Source organism: Oenanthe melanoleuca, chromosome 1A (assembly GCF_029582105.1).
Source record: "Oenanthe melanoleuca isolate GR-GAL-2019-014 chromosome 1A, OMel1.0, whole genome shotgun sequence".
Taxonomy (NCBI): domain Eukaryota; kingdom Metazoa; phylum Chordata; class Aves; order Passeriformes; family Muscicapidae; genus Oenanthe; species Oenanthe melanoleuca.
Genome location: NC_079334.1, coordinates 2,446,586 through 2,472,089, shown reverse-complemented (window position 1 = coordinate 2,472,089; position 25,504 = coordinate 2,446,586). Strand labels below are relative to the sequence as shown.

The following is a 25,504-nucleotide window of genomic DNA, read 5'->3' as shown; positions in this document are numbered from 1 at the left end:
TGAACTTCCTTTTTTGGGAGAAGGGCAGTTATATAATTGACAGGTTTGGTTCTTGCTGTCTTTTGGTAACTGCATGGAAGAGGAGAGTATATTGCAAAAGCATAAGAGTGGTTGCAAGCAACAGAGTTGCAAAGGAAATGGTCTGGGTTGGACCCACAGTTCTAATGAGAAATTGGCATCTGCATTAGGGTATTTCCTGCTGGTGTCTGTCAGATCCTGTCCAGAGTTCCTTAGCTGTACTTGGTTACCAGTTTAAATCTAGAATCTTGCTTTATCCTTGAATTAGGGTATTAGCTGAGCAGTTTCCATGAGCTTGTAAGGCAGGATACCTGTGTGTTGTATAGCTGGGGTAGGGGTGGCCTACTAAGAGAGAATTCCTAGAAATAGTGAAGTCCTGTCAGAATCTGTTCTGAAGCAGTTTTTACTTGCATCACAAGACCTTTAATTCTGTCTCTCGTTCAAGACAGTATCTTCCAAAGAGTAAGAGGGTTAAAGACCTCACCAATCTGCTTCTCACAGCATTCTGTGTGGCCTGCATCCCTTGTAAATTGGATTATAAAGTTGGATTTATTGAGTTATAATTTGAGGATGTTGACCTGTGTTGTCAAAATTGGTTTTGTGTTCTTATGAGCACCACAGCAACATCTAATCATGGATGGAGATACTGTGAAGTGAATATGCACAGTGGAAATGTAATTATTTTCATATAATGGTAATATCACTTTTAAAGGCTGGATTGTGTTTCATGATGTGGTGATTAATCTCCTCAAATGAATGCTTGCTTGTATAAGAACATCTTCCATCATGTGCTCTATTGCTTTCTGAGCCATTTTGGCTGCTTTTGGGAAAACAGCATCTCATCCAGGATCATGAAGCCATTGAAAGCCATATGGTCTATCCAGAAGAGGTTCTGACTGGGTATGGTGTGAGAGACAAGCCTTTGGAACTGAATTTTGCCTTGGATTTCAGACTCTAAGCTTACAGCCTTCAGCAGTCTTCTGCTATTGTTCCCTAGGTCTCCTGTGAGCAGCAACTTCTGTGTGTAATACATAAGCTTAAATCATGTTTGATGTGTGCAAAGATATTTGTAAGATGGAGTTCCCATGTCTTGGTTGCTCATCTTTTCTGCCTCTGGGGATCTGCTGCTTATTCTTTTGAGACCATTCCCTAAAGTGTGATTAAGGGCAGTAGTGCAAACTTTGCAGTAACTTTGTTTGAACTGTATTTTTTGAAGATAAGCGATGACTGAGATGACCACAGACAGCAAGAGCTGAAAGCTCAACAGGAGAGAACTTAAAAAACACCAATGACTTCTTTAAATACTGCTTTTTTACCTTAAATTTTCAGTTTAAATCTGTTTTTTTCCCTGCTTTCCTATAGTCATTTGCTTTGTGTGCTCAGAAATGGATTCTACTGGAGGACTGTCTTAACATGTACTTCATTCATTCATCCAGAATTGTATTCTGAGATTTGCCTTGGAAAAAGAAGCAAGTTTGTGAAAATTTTGGCATTTGAAATGCAAACTTGGCCATGGACAAATGGAAATCCATGAGCAGCTTTATGGTTGAGAATGTTGCCATGCTTTCAGCTAGAAATCAGTAACTTCATAGCTAAGCCTTTTGAAATATCACATAAATGATCCTCATCCACTGCATTGCAAAGTCATGTGCTTCAGTTTAAGCTGCTTGTAGCATCTGTTTGAGATAGAGGAGTGTATTATTTATTTAACTATTTTATTGAAAAGACAGTACCCAAACAGATGTTAGTGCCAGCTCATCTGCAAGGGCATTAATAAACATGTGCAATATCTCTATACCATGTGCAGTTTTTTAGAGACTTATCTTACAGTGGCTTTGGGGACACAGCATTTGTTTTTTCCAGGGCAACCATTTCCAGATATGCTCTGGTGAGAACTCAAAAGGAAAGGAAAAATTAGGAAGAAGACACATTTATAAACAAGAAATGGTGGAGAAAAGACTGTACCTGATAAGGAGGTACAGCACTAGAAAGGCATCTTTTCTGGTGTGTTAAATTAAGGACATGTATGTGCATTGTGTATTATGCAGACTATTAGATACAGCTCCATTTTATCTATGAACCAGCTGGATTTCTGTTCTAGTAGAATGTAGTACACTTCAGCTTGCCTGAGGTGATGTAATGTTTAAGTTAGAGAGGAAGGATCTGAAGCTGGGAACAGAACAGTGATACTTGAATTGTATTAGTACTGAGCTGCAAGCAAGAGTAATTAGGTCAACAGGATGGATATTTTTAAGCATTTTAAGGCACAGCAATGAGTATTTTTTCATAAAGCAGAGAGAGCAGTTTGTGCTATGGAGAGTTTCAAATTTTGCCTTTAACTGGTTGTAAGACCTTGACTCAAAAGCTGATGGTTTAATTGCTGATTGATCCAAGTCTGTGTTCACTGACTGTCAAATGTGATCGTGTGGCTCTGGGTAAAAACTTGGGTTTCTCAGCTTTGCATACACTGTGGTTGTAGCTCATTTGGGAGAGGTGTGAGCTTAGGACTGTGGTATCAGTTCATGTATTCTGGCCTGTCTTACTAAACCAGTGGTAATGTTACCTCCTTTCTACCATTATTTTGATTTTTTTTTTTTCTTTTTCTGTTTTAAAAAAAGATGAGACATAAGGAACGTTCTCGGACCTGCCCCAAAAAAGTGATCATGCTCTCTTCTTCCACTCCATGTTCCTCTCCACCATATCCCAGGCAGCAGGTGATTCCCTCTGCATGCTCTGTCCCTTTCTCTTCCTTGCTGCTTGTACAAGTGACTAGCTCAGTTACCAAATAGCTTACTTACCAATACATTTCCAGTTTTCTTTCTTTCAGGTGTTCATAGGGGTTTTTCAACCTCTTAGGTTAGGAAGATAGGGCAGCATTTGTTCACTGGAAGCATGAAGAGTCTCCACTGGAGACTCTGAGATTTTGCTGTAGGAGTATTTTTTATTACAGTAGCCTTACTCAGTTTTGAGATGCAGCAAAGTGGAAATTAAATGTCTGGAGTAATGCAGGGAAAGAAAATTAAACTTTGTTCCATCTCCACTCTCCCTTAAATTACTGAAAATCTGCCCTTGAATCCATGTAACTTTTTTAGGATTGCTTATCTGAAGTGGTTTTTGAGTGTTGTAGTGGCCTGCACATGTGCACTGTGGTCCTTCTGTTTCTCCCACACCAGGCCCTTGTCTCAGTCTGGCTTGGAACCTGGAGCACTGAGAGCTGTTCTGAGCACACTGTATAAATGTGCATCCATATGTTTGTGCTCGTGTATTTGTTGTCCCAGTTAAATATTACCCCAAATCCTTCTAATATTTCTGTCTTTCTTGTCATTGTGCTGCTTTGAGTTGTGTCCTTTAGAATTATTTATTTCATTTCCCTGCTTTCAAATCCATTTCTTGATTAATCTTGAACTAGAGGTCCTAAAAAGTCACTTGTATTTCCTTAGAGCTGTCAGTCACATAGGGGTTGTACAAATTAATTTCCCCAGAGGAGCAGTATGTTTCTTTGCTGAGCTCTTGTGTGCCTATAAGCTGTAAAGGAGCATTACCTTTTAGCAGAATAGACAAGTTTTATTCTTTGGCAGAAAGTTTGACTTACCTTATTGCTGTGATTTCTCGAATTTTAATTACACGTTGCAATTTATCTGGTCTGATTATTGTCAGCATCCAGGACACACATTCTTTGCTGCCTCTGTGGTGTCTGCATCTGCAAGATAGATCAGCTCTGCCTACTGATCCCATTTGAAACTGCCCTAACAAGAAAGGGGGTTGGTTTTCTGCCACACTGCAAACAGCAGACTTTTCAAGAAGTACACAGGAGAGGACATCTAGGTAGAATGGGTGAGGAAAGCCCTTTTCACTAGAAAATCTGCATTTAAACTGCAGTGTAATGTTATCAGATGATGTGATAGCTAGCTGCTTTCCTTGTGTCAAAATCCTTTGAAAATTTTGTTGGATACATTTTATGAAAGAACAAAGGTTTTCCTCAATCTTACAGATAGAGAAACTATGACAGTTAAATGCTGAATTTCGCTTTCTAATCTATAGTGTGGGATTCATTTTCCATGTAGAGAAATTTGTTTTCACTCACTAAGGATCTGGTAACTTCATATTTTCCTTTCTCCAAGTGTCTGTTTGTCCTGTCTTTTTGGTTGTCTAGTTCAGTCATGAAAGCCAGCTACTGCCAAGTGTATTTTGACCATTTTCTACATTGTGATCTATCAAAGTCCTTTTAATTCAGTAATTTTTACCTTCTGTGCTCCAGAACTGATGTTAGACTCAGTTGTGTAATCTGCTTTTGGAGACATTCTTTTTCCTTAGGAATGATTTTTTTTCCCCTGAAATTGTCTTGGCCCAGGCCTCATAGATAGTCAGATGGATCTGTGTCCTTATTATGCTGGTGTCTTTTTTTAAAACCTTTTATTCTACTTTTCTGCTTTTATTCTGCTACTTCTTTTAAACTTTCCATTTCCTTCCTCTGAACTAACATCACAGTTACACTGAGTGTCTTACCATCTTTATTGCACTAATTAGTTTATATTGTGGTACTCTCTTGTTGTTTATTGACCTAATATGAATATATACTTGTTAATAAAACTCCCTACAGGATCCAACTTTCTATTGCCAGGTTTAGAATATTCTTAATAAACTTCTGCTCTTGTTATGGCTTCTTTTTTGCCTGCATCATAAGAAAAATCAGATAAAGTGTGTTCTGATTAGGAAGCTGGTCTGTGATTGTTTTTAAGCTCATCGTTTGTTGCCTGCAGAGATTCAGGGAACCTGGTTCCGGCTATCGCGGGGAGCAGAGTCTCAGACAGGAAAGGGTAATGAGCATGAACACATGGCATGGGTGCTGATGACACAAAGCTGTGGTGGATGTGTGCCATACAGAGGTCAAATACAGGGGGTGGTGAAGCACACTTATCCTAATGCTGCTCTTAACACGCTGGAACTGCTGAGAGTGTCAGGAGTGATCCTTCCTGTGTGATACCCACATAAATGCACAGCAAGCCTTCATCAACAGTTTGCTATAGTTTGCTTTTATTTTGCCCTAGGACGAGCACTTGAGCTCTTCTCATTCTTCTTTTTCTCTTCCACCTCTTTAGTGAAGTATGTTGTGGCTGCAGCAGAACAAGAAGAGTTATGTTTTGTACTAATTCATGCGAACATGGTTGCATTGTGTTCACCGCTTGCTTTCTGGATGGTTAAACAACTGGCATTCCATCTTCCCTCCTACAGGCCAAAGTAAAAGGAAAAATGATGAGACATTATTTAGTATAGAGACTTTGAAGCCTTCTTAACAATGAAATATTCAACAGTCTGTCTGAATGGCTCAGTATTATACAGAGGCATGGGAAAAGAAGAGATAGCCACTCAAAAGGACCGGTTGATTTGAATTCATATTGACAAATTAATTGACATTCCAGTACAGGCTTTGAATGAATTAAGTCATAAATGAGAGCCAGCAATAAAACTGTTGCAACTTCCAGAATGTGTTCTAACAAAAGCCTCTTGTGGGCTGAATGTTTTCTGACAGGCAGTAGAAAATGAATACGCGTGTCTGCAATGACACAGAAGCCCACAGCTTTATAATAGGCCCCAGTTTTAGTGAAAATGATCTAGTAGGAAGGAGTAGGTGGAATGGAAAGCAGCTTGAAAGTAGAGAGTATTATTTAATGCATCTGAATGGGCCAAGTGTTTCTTGTAAACTGGGTGTGAACCCAGTTTTTTTTCTGCACTGGAGGACAATTAGTAATACAGAGCAGCACCCTGGCATTCTTGACAGATCAAGCCTCAGATTTCTTGATGCACATGTTTGTAGTTCCTGGTCCATTTACTTTTGTACTCTACAAACTGCAGTGATACTGTGTGATACTGCAGTGATAGTCCTGCCTTATATAGCAGGCCACCTGCCAGGTCTTTTTTCATGTCACCAAGTGCACCACACAACACTTTAGGAACATTGATATGAGAGACCGGAATAGCAGAGGTGTCAGATATTGTACCTGGGGTGTATTGACATGCTAGTGCAATAAGAACAAGTAGGACAGTGAAGTTGCATAAGTAAAACTGGCAGCTTCTGTGAGTGTTTGATTTTGCTGTTCTTTGTTTTATTTACGTAGGCTCATTAAACATGCTCTCATTGGCATGTAGAGTATTTACTTTACACCATCTTTAAGAAATTAATTAATTCTTTATGAGCATTGAAGAGCATTACCCTAAAATGTGTTTCTGTACACAAAATCTAAGAAACAAAGAAGTACAGGTTGAAATATTTAAAGGAGATCCTTGAGAATGGAGAACTGTGGGGAAATAAACTGACAAATAAGGCTCTTTTTGTGTGATAAAGCCATATTTTAAATTTATTTTTGATGGTAATGCCAGAGGGAGAGGCTGTGTGCTTGTTTGATTTTGGCTGCAGCAGTCCTAGAAGGAGTTGTGAATAACAATTAATTCAATTGGTTTTTCTTGCCCCTTAGGGTCAAAATGTAGCACTTCATTAGAAAAATAGATATTGGGGGAAAAGAAACCCCAGTTTCCACATGAGAGCTTTTGTTCCTGTTGTGCATGTGAATGTCATACCTTTTGGCTGGCATTTTGGTGTCTCTTCCTTTGTGTGCTGGTTTGTTCATTCCTGCCTCCTTCCCCGTCTCGCAGAGATCTCGTTTGTTTTCTCATGACCAAGTGCCCATGAATGTTGAGCAAAGGGCATGTCAGCTGGCTGCCCTCCTGGAGTCCAGACGTGCACTGAGGCATCAGGTGACTACAGCCCTGCCTGTCTGCTGTCCTGTAGCAGTGTGGGATTCTTGGTACAGGTGAAATCTTGGGTCAGAGAGAGGGGAAAAGTCACCAGAATATGATGAACACTGCTCTGCAGTCGCTTGGTTAAAACAACTGTTCAAGACTATTTTGTGTAATGTTGTATTCAACTTGCCATTTCCTAGATATCTCCTTGTTTGGTGAGTTACCCTTTCTGTTCCTCAAAACAAAATATAAACAATGAAGTAAAAAGCAGCCTCTGAGCTTCAGAGTAAATGCTGAAAACCAGCTGGACTCTGGATCAAGTCATCTCACAGTGGTCATTTAGCAGTCAGCCACTCAGAGATTTTTGCTTGCTTCTGGAAACAAGAACATTCACATTTTCCAAGCTTAATTCCTGGCTCTGTAGTACTCCTCTTGTGTCCATTCTTCCTGTGCAGTTGTTTCCAATGGTAGAGCTGGCAGTTTGTGCAGATTGTCTTTGACTCCAGTGTACACTTTTGTTTTGTTTTGGTTTTGTGCTTGATTTTCCCTCCAGTCTGTTGTCTTTGGGCTATGGGAGCATGCCAGGTTGAACTGTGGTTTCTTTGGTTGCTCTCTGTTTCCAGTTATCTTCAATAGTGCTTGGCAAACTGCAGAGTGCTTTTTTGGAAAGCACCATCTACAGAAGAGAAGTTTGGTTTTTTTTATTAACTTACTGTTTTGAGTTAACCATCCCAAATCAAAACTGTCTTCTTGAGCTGGAGCATAAACAGTCCCAGAATTTTGCTGGTGGGCATAACTTTTGCAAGCCCTACTGAATAGAAATTTGTGACATCTAGATGACTTGCCATTGCTGGGGTTTTTTGGGATGCCATCTTTTTCTGATAGTTAAAATCACAGAAGCTCTTCTCCAAGAAGGAACAGCAAGCCTTTGGCTAGATTAGAAATTATGGGGACAAGCTATGAAGGCCTAAATAAAAAGATTATTTTAAACCTAGTGGCACCTCTTTGTTAATGGGTGCCATGACTTAGTATCTCAAGCAAGGTCCACAATGCTCACATGCATTTTGTTATTCAATTAAAATGATGATACAGAAATTAAGATCTAGACCAAAATACTTTGCTCCTACCTTTTGTAGTGCTCTCTGGCATATTTTAAGCTCCTTCTGAGGCTGTAAAGGATTACAGCATTGCTATGCAAAGACAGAAATTATTTTTGAAATTGGCAAATTTCTGTATTGTGCAGAATTGAAAAGGAGGAGAGACTGAGAGCACAAAGTAGAGGAAAGCATAAAGTGGGTAGGGCAGAGAGGAAAAAGGAAACAGATGTTGGAACACTGCAAGCAATGATGGATTATGATGTGGGATTTAAAGGAAGAAAACAAGAAAAATACTAAGGGAGAGAAGGCTTAGCAAAGTAAGACATTTTCAGAGAAGAAACTTGATTAAATGTTGGTGTACAAAAAATTTATTATGAACAATTAAATTTCCATAAATTGGGGAAATTGTAAAAGCCAAGCTCTTTTGCATTTTGATCAGTAAATTTAATATTGAGGTGAGCCTGTTCCAAGTGGCTAGAAGTAGCTATTTTCATGGGTCATGTAGTTACATGACATTTAGTTTGCCTTTTTATAACTAAAACCATAATTTATTTTTCAGAGAAAACCAGTTATTTGTAATGCACATTTTATTTTTTTTCCAGACTATAATTTTTAGGAATGCACAGTTTCTTCCAGTGCTGTTTGTCTGATACTTTCAACTTCAATTTTTTTTTCCTATTTATTTGAAGTATCTCTTGGGAGATGGGCATAATCATCCATAAAGATAATGACAAGGGTATATGAGAAGACCAATTTTTGGGTTCTCTTGTGGGGAACCAGTTTCAGAAGGATGCAGGTGCTCAGTCTGTGATTTATTCTTTGCCATTTGATAATCAAGATCAGCAGATTATTTCATATTGATTCATTCTTTTTAGGTTGGAAATTTGCTGTTAATTACTGAAAATACATACAGGCTAACTTTTTTCTCTTCTGTCCCCCAGGAGAGCAGACTTTTGGTTTATATAGTTAAGATGTAGAAGAGGCCTCACATGGCTTGAAAGATGATCTTAGTGCTTTGGGCCAGTAATGGGGAACCTTGGGAGATGCAGAAAGAGCAGAGGAAATTGATTTGGGGTCTTTGCCAGTGGCTTAGGTGGTTGGGTTACTGGAGGTTGGACATCTGTGGGAGAAGGTAACTGCTTCCAAATGGTCCTAAATAATGTAAAACCTAATAAAGATCTGCCTCTCTAGGGAGAAAGTCAAGATACGCTGGATATTTTCCTCTAAGTTTTCCTGTAAGAGTCTTTAAAAAATTGTTCTTGATGGTGGCCAGAAGGGCCTGGGTTGGTTGTTTGGTTTTTTTTTTTTTAATTTTCTCTTCTCTCTTAGAAGAGAACATGTATGATTGTGTTGCTGTTTATTTTATGTTTTAGCCTGAGACCGAGCCGTCTCGCCGATTCTTTGTTGACCAGTGGGAGCTCTCCCTGAGCCTCCGCTCCTCCAACCGCCCTTCCTCACCCTCATCCGACTCCCTCCGACAGGTAGCCCTCACCTGAGCTGCACTCAGCTGCCTTTGCTTGCCAAGGACACCCAGGGGGCACAGCCAGGCTGCACTGCTTCACCTGCAGAACCTCTGTGCTTACTCATGCACAAAGGAGAGGCCAGAGGCAGCCTGTGCCCGGCACAGCTCGGGTGTCGCCAGCCCTAAAGCGGTTTGGAACTAAATATGTTTAACATTCCGTGTCCGTGAGAGGTTTGTGGTGCATCTCACACTCCAGCCAGGGTTTTTCAGCACTGATAGTCCTTCTGGCTTTGCAGTGAAGCTTTCTGGTTTTGCTTGCTGCTTTTGTTGAAGTTTTGGGCTAAACAACAGAATGTGTTTGTGCATATGTGGTTAATGCATAGCGTGAAATAAAAAGTGCTTTGACTTTTTGAAAAATCACTGAGAATTTTAACTAATTACAGTTGTCCTACATAAACAGCAGGAACAATGTTTGACCTTAGCTGGATCAAGTTCTTTGCCTCCTTTTGAAAATGTTGCAGAACATTGTATGTCTTGAAGACCATAGGAAGAAAGATAAAATGCTTCACTTAATGCTCATAATTATTATATCATGTGATATGAAGGCTAAAAGCAATACAAATCAGAAACACACAAACACAAATGAAAAATTCAGCAAGTAAATTTCTCACACCAAACAGTCCAAGGTACTGTGAGTTAGCATATTCATTTTTTGAACTTCTTATGTACTGGTAGAAATTTAAAGATCCTGAAGGATCTGCAGTTGGAGGTTTCAAATCAAAACTTGATCAGGAGAAACCTAGTCCAGCTAAAATTAAGTTTTTCCCCTGGAAATGCTTGATAGCTCTTTTAAAAAAACTTAAAATCATCAATCTAATCGTTCAGAGGAGATGGAAAGCTCTTGGCCAGATTATTATGATTGCTGGTTAAAAATCAATGCTGAAGAAAATTTTAGAAGTGAGCACCATTTTAAATGTAATGTTTGCCAAGATATGTGTCATTGAAAAGCAACTCTGCACATATATATATGTGGAACCCGGAAAACTCTGAAAGACAAATAATTTGTTATTTCTTGCATGTAGAAATACTACAAGTGCTCTGCCTCTTGGAATGGAATCAGTAGACAGGTGTAAATTCTTTCTGGGTAGAAATAAACCCTCATTACTGCGGTGACAAAGAGCTTAAAGAATTAGGACTGTAGTGACAGCAGCAGTAATCTCTGGCTGAGCACTCCATTTTCACTCCATAATCTTTTTCCCTGAGGAAGTACCCATTCTGTGGTGAATTTCAGTTTTTGTGATGCTTCCTGCTGTTCTCATGTCTGAACTTGTGAAGGTTTTAAACATTTCTTAGAGGCTAATAACCACACATATTAAATTAGTTATTAGTTGTGGGAAATAACTATTATGCTTCAAGCAAGTTCTGCTAAACAGGTAAAGGGGGTTTTAAGATACAGCTTTCTTTTTGTTATCCTTGGTGTTTCACACGTGCTAGAGGCTGAGTGGCTCTCTGATCTTAGCTAAGAATCCAGCTAGAAACATTCATAATGCTGCTTAGTCAGGAGAAGGGAAGTTGCTTGGCCTGCTCTTTGCTGCTCTGAGTCAAATCCGTGGCGTTTGCAGTGAGATGGAGCTAACATGGATGTAACCACCTCATTTTCTTAACCATGTAATTATTGCCAACGGTTGTGTTTCCTGTGAAAAACACTTCCTCCGCTCCTGCAGTGACTGAACTTGGCTTGCAAACACTCATTTGGTACCATCTAAGGTAACAGCCAACTTGCCTAGACTGCTGAAAACACTGGAGGGTTTTTAGATATCCAGAGTTACGGAGTCAGTCTGTGCCTGTGATGGAGAAAAGCCAAGTCATAAAGCCGTGTTCAGGGTTGAGCAAATACATGTTCCAGATGTATGCAGGTATGGCTTTAATGCATTGGATGAGGCTCTTCCATCTTTTTCCATATAAGCCTCTGCATATTTTTAGCACTGAAAGAATTAATATTTTTGAATCACTGTGAGTTCTTTAGTTAAGGACTTCTCCCTGCTCTGTGAATGTTCTGTAAATCAATTCTTTCCAGGTGCAAAGCATACCAATGTACTGTTGTAAATCAGCATTGTTGCATTAGACTTGGTAACATACCTTCTCAAAGATCTCTCTGATGTCTATTTTACCTGCAGCCTAAGATCTTAACCTGTATTTAGCCTCATCTTTTAGAAGTGTCTAAACTCAAGTTTCTAGGGATAAAATACCCCGCAGGTGAAAACAAGATCTGCTATCTTCATCATCACAGTATTTCTGGAACACTTAAAAAATGCAAATGCAAGCCTTCCTGTCTGTTCCTACAGGTGATCCTGGACTGTACTGGTGATTTCTGATGACACTAGCTTTGCTATTACTGCTTGTCACTTTATAGTGTCCACTGTCTTGGCATGATTTGACCTCTCTGCACCTTTTCACCACGTAATCTCTCATCATTCTAGTTATTTTTTTTTAATTTGATTCTTTTTTTTCTTTTCTCACATCACTCTTGTTTAATTCAACCCATCTGATAGAAGTACATAAAGATGTACACAGGCGGAGTGAGCTCATTGGCTGAGCAGATAGCCAATCAGCTTCAAAGGAAAGAGCAACCCAAAACCCTTCTAGACAAGAAGGAACTGGTAAGATGATGTGCTGGAGATGATGGTGTGTTTGTGATTAGATGTTGTGTAGATTTCAAGTTTTGTGAATGTCCAGTTGTTACACCACTGATGGAATCTGTCGTAGCTTTGTGAGTGATTTTTTGTTTCCCTTTCTCCATCCACCCTCACTCTTGTCCTCATTTTCTTTGCCAAATATTTTTAATCTAATGCCAGCATCCAAAGATTGTGCATAATGAATTGAGAAAACTGTTCTGCACTACTTTCTGGAGGAGACACTGGTTTTGGTAATGTAGGTCTAAGAATTGCTGTTTGAAGGTGTTCTAATGGTTTTGCCTTGCTTCATATGCCTCCTTACTGAAACCACTAATTTCAGGATCATCATTAACAGTGCTGGTGTCCCCTCATCTACCCAGAACTTGTTTTACTCCTGGTACATGTAGGCATGGCATCCTAGGGCCTTTTTTCCTGGACAACAAGGTCAGTTTTTGGTGTCCTGGTTAAAACCGCGAGTCGTGTCCGAGAGCTGCAGCAGCATCCAGGCGCTCCCGTATCCACACAAAGGAGAAAACAAGACCTTGGTGCGTGACCAAACTGAGCCATCCTTGTTTGTGTCCAGGGCTCTCTGAAGAAGGAGTTCCCCCAGAACCTGGGAGGCAGCGACGTGTGTTACTTCTGCCGCAAGCGGGTCTACGTGATGGAGCGGCTCAGCGCCGAGGGCAAGTTCTTCCACCGCAGCTGCTTCAAGTGCGAGTACTGCGGCACCACGCTGCGCCTGTCCTCCTACGCCTACGACATCGAGGACGGTAAGGGACGTGGGCAGGCCTGGCCTGGGAGCTCTGCTCTCGCTCAAGAATTACTTGTTGGAACTCCCAGAAACCTGGGAGTTCGGAGCTTTCTGTGCTTTCTGGCACTGACCCCCAAAAGAACGCTGCGTTCGACTTGAGGTCTTGGAGAAGGCTTCCAGATTTGGGTAATGAAGTTAAGAGTCACAGGTGTGTAGGTAGAATAAAAGTGTGTAATATCACTTGGTGAAGGATTTGAATTTGAGGTTTTTAGAATATAGCAATAGGTATGGGACAAGAAGGAGGTTTTTGGGTGTTGTCTCCTTTTGTCTTCTTCCTTCTTCATCTTTAAGGTAGTAGTTTTTGGTTGGATAGCCAGTCACAGCTGCTATGGCACTGCAGGTCACAGGAGTTTGGTTATGGGGTCAAAAGGGTAAATAATATAGGTGTTAATACTTTTTTGGACTGTTTAGCTTTAAGAGACCTTGTAACTAGCTAAATTCAACTCCATTTTCCTCATTTTTAGCTGGTAGCTGGAAGTGTTGCAGAACTCTGTACTTTCCATAAGGTTTAGTAAACAACCAAGCCTGAACACAAGAAATTCGTCTCCTTCCTGTTTTTAATCCTGACTCTGAGTGAAGACTAAGTAGATGTGCAGTTAACCCATTTACAAAGAGTAACATCCATTCCCTAGACACCATCTCCCAAGCTGTTGGAGCTTCATGGATTTCCTATGACCAGGTCATGGCAGCAGCAGAGCAGCCAAACTTGTAGGAATTAATACAACAGCATAACAGCTGCTGGGATGCAGGGAAACAGATAATAACTGGAGGCTTTAAAAAGCTTAACAGACTGAGTTTGAGGGCTAGACCTTTTGCTCTCCTCATTTGACAGTATTTAAATAAAACTCCTGAGTGTTTAATACCACTTAAAAGTTGGAGAGAAATGCAGTCAGCTTGAAGATACCACAACTGTCCAGCTCTGTCTGTTTATTTTAGATAAAACTAAAACAAGGACTTCATAATCAGGGCCTGTGATAATAGGTCATTATAAGCTAAGTTCTGTTTATATAGAAAAGATGGAACATCAAAGTTGAGTAGAGGTAAGTCAGTATTGAAGTGTTGCTGCAGTAGTTACTGAAGATTCAATAATGACTCATTTTCTGTATCTGATAGACTAAGGAGAAAAAATATGATTACAGAACTTGCTGATGCCTCAATTAGCAAAATCTAGCATGTTAAGAATTAAGGGAAGCTTGAAATACACGTTACAAGTTTGAGAATCCAGACAATACGGCAGCAGGTGAGACTCAGTTTATCAACAACATGTGCATATTGAAAGCAATAACTTAAGGTCATCCATCACTTGTGAAAAGTGTTCTTCTTGTAAGGGTAGCTATGTGATACAATCTTTGAGCAGTGATGGACAAAAGTCACATCTGAAGAAAATGTATGAGAAAGTATTTTGTGTAAATGTTGATTCACATTAGCAGGTATTTTCTTACACAGCTGCCTATCTTTAGTCCAGTCTCAGTAGGAAAATAAGTGCAAAATGGTGTAAAAGTAGTGACAAGTAAGGTGCAAAGGATTCTATTTTGGACATGATGATGTAGAAAACAAAATAGCAGGAAAAAGTTGTTAGTACTAGTAGTTTTCCCCACTGATTGAGGCAAAAATGAAATAAAAATTTTAAATTGATGTCACAGGATGGCACTCCAAGATACTCTACTGCAGTTTGAAATTGATGGGTATCCACTCTGTGTAACTAAGAAGAATCTTTTCGTTTACACTGGGTAGAAAAATGGCTGTGGAAACACCATCTGATTTAAGGGGCAAAAAGAACTAAAATAGTGTATTTATAATGCATTATGTAATGACTTTAAGTAATGGACTTGCTGGGTTGTGAAGAGTTGAGGAAAGTTAGAGTCATCAAACCAGACTCCCAGTAAGGAATAGAAAGCCCTTTATTGCTTGTCTGGAAGTCCAGCAGACTTGGCATGCAAGTTTAAAGGGGCCAGTTGTAATTTTGAAGTCAACATATAAAAGTCACATCTTTGTCAGAAGTCAAAGTTGGGAAAAAGCACTTTTTGAGCAGTGCTTTTATTTTGAGCACTCACAAGTAACTGAGTATCTGACTGTCTGTTAAGCAGTAGCAGACTGAGCTCCTGTCAGCTGTATGGGCTAAACCAGTTTTTTCCACCAGATTTTTAGTGATTTCCTCTGCAAGCTTGCTTGGGTGTGCAGTTATGGCCAAATAGTGCTCAGTGAAGCAAACACAAAGCCTGGAGTTTCAGCAGGCTTATAGCATTCACTCTGAAATATTACATGCCTAACAGTTGTTTGTGGATATGAAGTAGATGTGGCTAAACAGAAATCTGTGATATCCTATCGAATGTAATTGTTGTGAAAATGTAGCTTGTTATTTCATTCTGTTTTCTTTGAGAGGAAAAAAACCAAAGCTATACAACACATTGTTACTGTTCATCTAGCTGTTTGGGCTGACAAGCATTCTGCAGCCTTCTGCAGTCAGTGTCTGGTTTTGGGCTTCAAAGTCTGACAGTTTTTATGTAAGAGTTTTTCAGTTGTTGCTCATTTCAGACAATCTCGAAAAGCAGATTTTGGCAAGAGTAAATATTAATACTTATTGAAGTAAAGATTTCTAGAAAGGTATTTGTCACATTTTCCATCATGAAGCATTTTGCAAATATCAGCAGAGAGAAACTAGAGGAAGAGGCAGAGGTCAGAATATGTGTTGGAATGCACTGGCAAAGCTCTAGGAATGGGATAGCAGTGGAGGGGGCTATGGGCTGCATATGCCAAGCAGGATACACTGACAGAGGTACTGTGGAGATAATTATGAGGCATCAGTTTGCTGCTTTTATTAGTACCAGTAGTATTTGCATGATGATATTGCTAATGCTGCTTTGTCTTGCTGACAGTGCTCAGATACCAGTGAAAAACCTCTCTAGACTTCTGGGGTGTCAGTAAAACCAGCAGGATCACAAAAAGTCTTATTTGTGAAAATGAATCATTGTCCTTTCTACAAGTAGCCACTGTGCATTTTGAGAGATGGTTCTTTGGGAGTTAGCACTGTCCTCTCCCACTTTCCTCTGCTGGTTGTATTCATTCTTGCTTTTTCCAAAAGTGCTTCTGCCAGCTTTTCATGTGATGATGTCTTTGTTCCTCACACACTGCTGCATTGTTAGCATGTGATACCACACAAGCCTCACAGCTTTGCTTTGGTGTTTGATAGGATTTTAAACTAAATGGCTGTCAGGCACCCAATGGAAAGGAGGCTAGTTACAGGGGGAGAGAACAGGGCTGGAACTAAAACTTCAGCCAGTGTTTGCCTCTGCATGTAGTGAAGAAATGAGAGAGAGAGAGCAACAGAAATGGCATCAGAAAAAAAGTTGCAATGAGATGGACGTTTATATTGTGCTGAATTCCTGTGTTGCTGTTGCTGACCATTTGTGTTTTATCTGCAGGTAAATTCTACTGTAAACCTCACTACTGTTACCGAGTCTCTGGTTATGCTCAGAGGAAGAGGCCAGCAGTGGGTCCTCTGTCAGGAAAGGTAACTCATCATTTTCATCTAACATGCTATGTTAATAGATTTTAGTTCTTAACATTGAGAAAGTATGTGTGATGGTTCAGGGTTTTTCAGAAAGCAGAAAAATTCAGAGTGCATTTAGTTGCTTTATCTATCATGAAAGCTTGCAGTTCAACTAAATCTTATTTAAAAGCAGTTCCTTTTCATGGTACTTATTATAAAATGATATGCTGTCCTGTTCAAAACAGAATTTTGATTGTTTTTCTTGTCAGCTGAAATACTTTCTCAGTCTGTGCTGAAACTAAATGGATAATGTTACCAGTTCTGGTTTTGCTTTATTTCTCCATGGTTTTACTTAAGATGAAATAAATTATTTGCATTTCTTTTGAAACATAAAATTCTACCCCACTTTCATAAGCTATGAAGATCACATGCCTTCATTTCTGAAGGTCTGCTGTGTTTTAACAGGAACCTGCAGGAAAGACAGACTATCCCCTTTCCTGTACTATCACAGTAGAAGTATTTGTGCTTGTAAATATAGGATGAGGAGACACTGTGTAATACAGAAAAGTCCCTCAGCTTTTGTTACTATAATCCAAGGCACCTAATTTTTCTCCTCAAGCCCCTTTTCAGTATTTTCGCATACACTGAGCAAACTGTGTGATGGTTTCCTAAGCTCTGTTAAACTTGCATGCTGAAAATTGCCCTTTTCCCTTAAATTATACTTTCCTTTGTGCTAGCAGTGGTGCCTGCCCTCCTGCCTGATTCTCAGGTTTTATTAGTACAAGCTGAAGCTGTACTCCTTTTTGGAAGGATAACAGATCCATCCCAATGCATGCCATACTTCCTGCCAAAAATAAAGATTAAAAATGGTACCTATTTTATTTCCCAGAGGAGCAGACTTCAGGGATCTTAGTGCTTTGACTTTCTTGGCTATTTTCAGAGCTCTAATAAAGCTTTAAATTGAGAAAGAGCATGCTTGTTTGTCAGACCTTGCCTCATGTGATGCTTACGGGGTATCTCAATTCCTCCCCCGGCACGTTCAGCACGCACAGCAATTTCCATTGTGACATGGATTTAACTTGCCCCACGTTCTTCCAGGACACCAAAGGAGCTCTGCAGGACGCCATGGCCAGCGATGGGAGCGGCAGGGCCAGCAGCATCCCCGCCTCAGCAGAGAGGGCCCCAGGTAGCTCCGCTTCCTTCCTTAGCAGGGTGGTGCAGTACTCGCTCGGCCTCGTGGGCAGAGTTGGGGTGGTGAGCCAGCGCCTGCACAGCACAGTCTCCTCCATTGGGCACCACCTAGCCCAGAACCCTCTGGACTCCTTTTTCATGTGTCAGCTGCTGGCATTTGGGGTTCCCTTTCTCTATGTCCAGTCAGAAGTTCTCGGGCAGATCCTAGGGGAATTCTGTGGGCAGCCTGCTGACCAGTAAGAACCCGTGTGACCCGACTTGGAGCTGTGTAACTCGTTTGATTTTTGCGGTGCCATGTGAATTTCGTGTGTGTTTCGTGGAAATCTCAATATATTATTTTGCACTGTGGCTTTGGGGCCTAGATGTTCTCAGTTCTTTCAAGGACATTATTTGAACTCATTCCAGGAAAACACAGATGCTCAGTTGAGGGTCTCCTCTGAGTCAGCCCACATAAAGAGCCCTGTAATGTATGCAGCTCAATGTCAGTGAAATTAAAAGTTTTTCTGAAGCACTGGAATAGCTCACAAACTGGATTTCTGTGTTTTCCTGAGTTCTGGGTGTGGTTTCTCGTTCTCCCAAGCTTCTCTTTATTAATCTGGTACTTGAATGGGAAAGATCCCATTATCTTTGGATTATGTCTCCTTTGGAATTCTGGGTGTCTGACAGCTAATGGGATTGGATTCCTTAAACCCCTTGAATTTCATAGTGCTGGCAGGTCATGGTGCTCTTCCCTCTGCCAGCATCTGTGCTGCTCCTGGCCGTGGCTTTGGAAATGGGGTGGTGAATGCCTGTGTCTTACTGTGATGGAGTTTTCCCCTTTAACTTGAAATTCTAATTCCTTCTAACACAAGAGAAGTGTCTGTGCTACAAATGCTCGTTTGCCCGGCCCCCAAGTGCTCATTTTGTGATTTCAGAAAGAGGAAGAAATATTAATTTCTAGTACTTGTTCCAGAAGACTGTGAATAAGCTAAATCAGCTGCTTTTAGAAAGGGAACATACTTAGAGGAGTACTTTGAGAAAAGAATGTTTTTATAGTGCCAGTTGAGAAGACCTTAACAACACAGGAGCAGATAAAAATCATGGTGTTCTTTGACTTCATATTGTTATACAAGTGTTTCTAAGATTGTAACTGAATACCATCTGACAGAAATTTATTCTTAGTGTGTTGATTCTTGCAGTGTAGTTACTTTCAAGATTTCTTCCTTTGTGTATGTGCAATTTCCATATGACTAAAGTGAGAAGAGGGTAGGGAAGAGTGTTACTTGCAAAATGCTATGGACAGATGAATGAACTACAGCTTTTTTGCATAAGTGGATAGGTTTAAAACCGCTTTCTCTGAAGGTGAAAAAAAAAACTTCATTTTTTTGTAGCTTGGAGCATATTCTTAAAGAGGAACAGAAAAAATATTTACTGATACACAGGGCAACTGGTGTGAGCATAAGCTGTTTTGTGGAGTGAAGCTGTAGGTGATGAGAATTGGAAGGAGGAGATTTTAATTACATTTGTTAATTAGTTTATCACAGAAAATCTCCTTTGATTTAGTCCTTCTGACAAATAAAATTTATTTGTTTGTACAAAGCAAGTAGCGCCTGAGCGATCACTAAGTAGAGCAAACAACAGGGCATAGTTTGTGATAAACTTCTATAAATGAGATAAAAATCAGCTATAAATCAGATGTCTCCTTCTGTAGTGGTGGCACAATCCTGCAGCAGCACTGTAGTACTTCCAGAGGAGTAGGATGGAACAGAAACCTTTTGTCTAATGGCAAAACATAAAATCTAGGGCTCCTTCTGTTTGCTTTCTGATTTTTTAAGGCAGTGTGTAACTGTAGCATAATGATTAGAGCTTCTGATGCTTTTGAAGTTTTGCCCCTTGCAGTGCCCAGAGCATTAGGACATGCTCAGCTTGGCTGGGTCACCTTTCAGGCAGGGTGTTGTGGCGCATTGTGTGTGCATGGCAGAAGTACATTCAGTGGCAGAAGAGGTGAGCAGTGCCTCTGTTGTGCTAAAGAGATACCATTAATGGCTGAGTTTCATTTTCTTTGTGCAGTATGACTTAAGTAAATCTTGGCACTACTGACTAAGCAATGGTTAAGAAGCAGGAGGAAGCTAAATGGAATGTGCTTTAAAAACAAGCCACAGTGGCATTAAAGGCAGGTCAGTTCTCTGTTAGAGTAACAGCCATGTCCTGTAGGTACCTACCTTTAGCTCCTGTTCTTGCTGGGTAGCTAGATCAGGAAACCTGTGATGAGTTTTACAGTTATTTATGGTTTGAAAAAACAAACCTTTTTGAACTACCAAGCTTACCTGTACAATGCAAGAGCAGGATGTTATTCCTGAATAATCAAAAGGAGTCTGTAAGATTTAATCTCAGTGTAAATCCTGAATTTAAATTATTTGTATATATACTTTCTTGCAAGCTTTCACTGTAGACTAAACACCTTGAGCAAAATCCTAAGATGGAGGCAGAGCTCTGTTTCCAAGCCTCCACTTCATCCATCTGATCACTTACCTGGTACAGGTCATACATCTGAAAGTGTTTTACTTCCTTTAAGACAAGACCACCAAATGGAATTTGGCAATAGCAATTTCAGGCCCTGAGATCTGAGCTAATCCTCAGTAGTGAGGTAGGTCTTGGTGTAGAGTGTTGCCTCTAAAAGGATTAAGTAAAAGCAGAAAAGTGTGTGACATGCTCAGGTTTGATATTTGGTGGAGATGTAAGGATTGTTTAGAAGGCAAAGGGAAGGTGTACAACAGTAAGATCCCTTGTGGAATATATAAAAAGGCAGCCATTTAAAAATTTTATACCTGAGAGTTAAATTCAGCCCTGAGTTACCAAAAGTGCTCGTTTCAGGGAGCTTTATGGTGACTCATGACTTTTTAGTAGTTGTCATGAAGTTCCTAATGGATGTAAATTGCATGGGTTTTCTTTCTACATTCACTGCCCCCTTTGCTACACCACCAAACCTTTTATAGCCTTTTTTAATGCTTAAAATATATCCAACCACCAAATAGCCTTCAGCAGGTTTAGTCAGATGAGGTGAGATTGGTCACAGCAAGCCCTTTGTTGTGTGTCACTAACCTGTTTGTCACAGATTAACTTTGCTAAAGGTGTCAGTCTCTGCCTGGGTGGCACAGTCCTGGCTGGCATTCAGTGAGTTCTGTCTGTCAGGGCACAGTCTGATCAGCAAGTTGAGCTTTGCTCAGCTGGAATCACCCTTTTTGTGAGGGGTTTGCAGAGAGCCCACGTGGCTTCTGCCCTGGTGCTCACAGGGGAGGTTGTGGCCAGCTGGCTTCTGGAACCCTTCAGTGTGGGAAGTGGCAACAAGCTTTTGAGCAGTGGCTGCCATTCTGTCTGGGAAAGGGAAGTTGGGGGCAGCTCTTCCTGTGCTTCTGGTCCTGCTGAACTGTGGCATGCTTGTCGTAGATTCTGTAACTTTCTCTGTACTTGTCTGCCTGTTTTTCTCTATCTTCTGCATCTGCCTTTGTGCCAAAATGCTGCTATTGCCAAGGAAAAAAAAAAAAGAACAAAAAACTTTTACTTTTTGACTGTCTCTCCCTTTGATAATCTGTAACTGCTGTGTCTTGGAATTTTTTTTTATATTATTTACAGTACTTATATGGTTTTGATGTGCTTTTATTGCAAATGCTGTTCTTCTGTTTGTTCTAAAGGTCTGTAAGAATGTTTCTGAATTTTCAGCTCTTTCTTGACAGATGGACTTGGAACAGTCTTTACCCCTATCAGCTTTATGATATGCTCCTTGGGGTAATGTTAGTCAGCAATGTTTTGTTGTAAAATATTTCATATTTCAGGCTCATGTTTTTACAACAATGCATTTCTGTCCCTATCAGCAATAGGAAGTTCATAAAGGAAAGACTGCTTAGGGAAACTGATACTTGAACAGCAATAAAAGGCAAGTCATGAGATCTTTTGCTTTAGTTTCTTGACCTGTGAAAGATGAAGAAATCAAACACAAGCCACAGTATGAAAAACTGAAAAATGCAATACAAAGGAGAGGTACTAGGACTTTTGCTTTAATATCACATAAATATGTAAAGTACATGATACAGGTATGCAATTTGGAAAGTTGAAATCCTCCTATGGATGTGCCTTAAGTGTTTTCAGGGAGAAATATTCAGAGTTAAACCTTTCACAGTAGACCCTTAAGAGAGTACTGTTGTATATAGCAGGCAATATACATGAGGAAGTTATTTTGCTGACCTGAAGAGCTAGGAAAGAGTGGCTGTTTCCTCTAAACAAAGTCCTTTAAAGTGAATCATCTGAACCACATTTGGAAAAGGATCTGAAGTATCTCTACAAGTATAAAGAACTATTTTTAAATGCATCCAATATTATTTGCACACAATTCAATTTTGTGTCTGAAAAACACAAATATATTTCTGGAATAAGGAATAAGCTTCTTGTTCATAAACATTGCCTCTGTTGTTCAGAAGCATTGCCTCTTCACCATTCTCCATACATTGAACATGCCTTACTTGTGAAAATTATTTAGCTCAAAGCAATACTGTTTGCTGTGCAAACAAACATCATGATGAAATCCTCTACTTGATCACTTCTTTTCATCATTATTCACCTTTGGGTTTTGTTCTTGTTTTAATTTGGTCAGTTTAAGCATTAAATTATGGAAGATAACAGCAAACAAATGCTGTGACGTGACATTCTGTTTCATGTGCCTTTATTTTAAACCACTGAATGTTTACAAATATACCCCACTCTTTTCCCTGCCAAAAATAAAGAAGAAAAGGGAAAACATTCATATTTCAGGATGCACCACCAAATTGGGATGAAAGCTATTTCCTCTACTAGCGTGCCTTGACTATTGTCTGTTCTGTTTGAGGGTGGTGTGTTTAGCAGGATATGACACATGATACTGAACCCTTTTTGGGGCATCATACAACTCCAGAGAGATCTGATGGAAGATTGACTTCTCTCTGAACATTTACAATACAAACTTAAGACCCAGGCCCTGTATTTTTGGAAATTGAGGAGAGTGTATGAGTTGCCTGATTAGAACCAGGTTCAGTGCCCAGTGAATCATCCCTCAACAACAAGCCAGGAATCTGTTAGGATAAGTGCTCGACTGTTCCCAGTCCATCATGTTCTTTTTCAGTGTTCTTATCAGGATTTGGATAAAGGAAAGGAGAATGCTAAAGGATCAGCAATTTGAAGCCCAGAAAATTTGGAAAGAAAAAGGCATGGCAGAAGGTTATTTGTTCTTAAGAGTAGGAGATGCAACTGACCTGATATAGTTTCACTGAAAAATCCTGAAAAACATTTTGAGGACTGAGAAGGATGTGCTGAGTTTGTGCTCATGGCTGGATCCTGCTAAGAACACTTTTTCTTGGGAGTTACTGGGCTCCCAACTTCTCCTCTTTCTCTGGCTTTCAGACCTGTAGACTTGTGCCACTGGAATATTTGTTGTTTGTATGTGTATATTCTGAAGGGTGATATGAATTTTTCTGGGCACTTTAGGAGCTTCATTGAATGTTTTTGTGTCTTAGAAAAATAGTATTAAGTTTGTGTGAAAGAGCTGGATTTTTTTTTAATTGCAGAATTAAAATGTCTGGCTTTTTGAAAAGTGGAATCTGAGTAATACTATTTTTTGAGATTGTTTCCCTCAGAGAAAAGGAGGGGTTGAGCATAAAATAAGTTCAGTGACAGATAATGTTCAAGTGAGACAATTCAGTGCTCAGAAAGGCTTCATGTCTCCACTGTATAGTCCCTTTGAAGACTTTGATTTATGCAGTTGTTTTTAACCTGTTTTTGCTTTGGGTGTGTGGTCTCTGAATTATGTAACACGTGGTTTCCCTGTTGCTGTGAAATTGAGATGTTTTTTGTTCAACTGTGTGAAATGTTCAAGGGAATAAATTCCAAACAAACTTCAGGTTTCTGAGTTTTTCTTTGTCTTCCCCCTCATCCCTCCACTGGTTCCAGGTAAGGGATGCTGCAGGGGATGCAGGATTGGGGCACAGTGGAATGAATGGAGCCAGTTGGGGAGCTCTGTGGCATGTGCCATCTGTCACTGCAAAGTACTGCTTTTCAGGTTCTTTCTGTGTTGTGGTGGCTTTTTAAAACTTTGCTGTTACATTGTGGTTGGTTTGGAGTGCAGGGCACACGTTGCACAGACAGCATGACCTGCTGAGGACCTCCTTGCTGGGTGTTCTACTGCCTTGGCAAAGCTGGCTTTGGATAGATGTGCTCTCAGCATTGTGCACTTGCAGAGTTTGGTGTCTGTGGAGGTTGTTTTGTGGCTTGCAGAGGTCTTTGTCATGCTCTGTGACAAGGCAGTCACACCCATGGGGGGACAGGGACACGTAGTGTGACAGGTAAGAGTCTTGACAGGCTTTGGTTCCTCTGCTTGGTGTAGATCTGCTGCTGTGCTGTGATGTTTTGGTGTGATGAGAAGAGAGAAATTGAGTAAATGCTAAGCTCTGAAGCCAAATGCTGCATCTCGTGTTCTAGCTGGACTGTTGTCTTTTCTGAGAACTGCACACAAGGAGGTGACCTGCCTTCCTGAAGACCCTTAGGAGCCTATTCTGTGATGTTCTCACCATGGCACACCTGGGTTGTAGTTCTGAGCTACATTTTCCTGATCTCAAAAATACAGTGAGTTGGTCTCAATTAGGGACTTGTTCTGTGATTTTTCCTCACATGCTTCTCTTGCTTCCTACTGCACCATCTGCAGCTAAAAGTTTTGTTGTAGCAGATGATTTTTGAAAGTTCAATTGTGAATGGCCAGAGTAGTTATGTTTAAATGGTAGGTCACAGAACTACAATCACAAACCAGTTCCTTTATATGTAAAATTTCCTTCTTTGGAGGGAGGTGATTGCTTTATGCCTTTGAAATTGCCTGTAGTTTTTCATTACTGTGTTAAGCAGTGATAGTTTTGAAGTTAAGATGAGCCTTCAGTTCTGAGGAGGAGGGAGCCATGAGCATCCAGTGTAAAACTTCATATTGCTGGTGCATGAGCTCAAAATGTCATTTTGATGAACCACTCCACCACTCCACTGTTCTGTATCAGGAAAGCTGTTAACTCTGCAGCTGCATATATGCTCTTCAGAAATCAAGTGTTTGCTTCCTGAATTAAGAAAAAAAAAAAAAAAGGATGAAGGGAGGTGCATTTCTAGAGGTCATCCCCTCATATCAGAGCAGAAATGAGACTTCCTTGCTGTACCAATATAGAAAGCCATGCTTTCAGCTAAAACTTGGAGTAACCATGTGTAGCAGTGGTAGGAAATACAACCCTCACCTCAATTCTCTTTAAAGTCTACACAGGTAGCTCACACTTTGTTTTTGTGCCTATGGTCCTTCTCTAGTGTTATGACTTCTGTAGCAGGGATGAAAAAGGAGGTACTTCTAAAATAATGAGAGAATAAAAATGAATACAAATTAAAACAAGGGAGCTGCACCTGCTTGTGCTCAACAGTGTAATTTATTAAGATATGTAGTTGATGATGTATCTTAAAATGCTAGAAATAAGGGAAGAAAACCAGATTTTAGAAACAAACAAACAAAAACAAAATACCACAAAAAAACCCCCAACTCCCAAACCAGAAATAACAAAACGAAAAGCCACAAAACTAAAGCAAATAGAAATTATCTCAAGGGAAGGAGCAGATAATCCAGAGTCAACATCAAAGCTATTCTCCTGCTCCTTTGATGTGTTTGTGAAGGAAGGTGAATTAGTTGCTGAGCTGATCCTGATGATGTAGAGTTCAGCTTGGGCTTTCCTAACAAAACTGGGCAGATGCTCTTTAAGGATGAGATGGAACTTCTACACCCTGTTTAGTTGCTTACATCTTCTCTCAAAAATGTATGTTTAGTCTGACATTTCTCATGTTTGCTGTCATCCCAGAAGGCTGTGTTTGCTTTTTAAGGAAAATTTCATAATCCTACTTTCTGCTGTTACAGATGTTTATCTGATGGCTTGAGGGTAGAAGTGTTTAAAAATAGGAATTTTTTACCCAAGAGATGTTTTGGATACTTCCAGGCTGATGTGA

General features: G+C 40.1%; 1 protein-coding gene across 1 annotated transcript in view; it reads left to right on the top strand.

The window, feature by feature from the left end:
- The window catches only part of MICAL3 (microtubule associated monooxygenase, calponin and LIM domain containing 3), a 168,421-nt gene that overhangs the window by 87,403 nt on the left and 55,514 nt on the right, over positions 1–25,504 (top strand). Inside the window, exons 19-26 of the mRNA XM_056508446.1 lie at positions 2,637–2,732; positions 4,779–4,835; positions 6,670–6,771; positions 9,227–9,334; positions 11,868–11,975; positions 12,574–12,760; positions 16,224–16,312; positions 17,390–17,477. Coding sequence (XP_056364421.1) covers positions 2,637–2,732; positions 4,779–4,835; positions 6,670–6,771; positions 9,227–9,334; positions 11,868–11,975; positions 12,574–12,760; positions 16,224–16,312; positions 17,390–17,477 — 835 coding nt within the window. The remainder of the gene's footprint in view (positions 1–2,636; positions 2,733–4,778; positions 4,836–6,669; positions 6,772–9,226; positions 9,335–11,867; positions 11,976–12,573; positions 12,761–16,223; positions 16,313–17,389; positions 17,478–25,504) is intronic.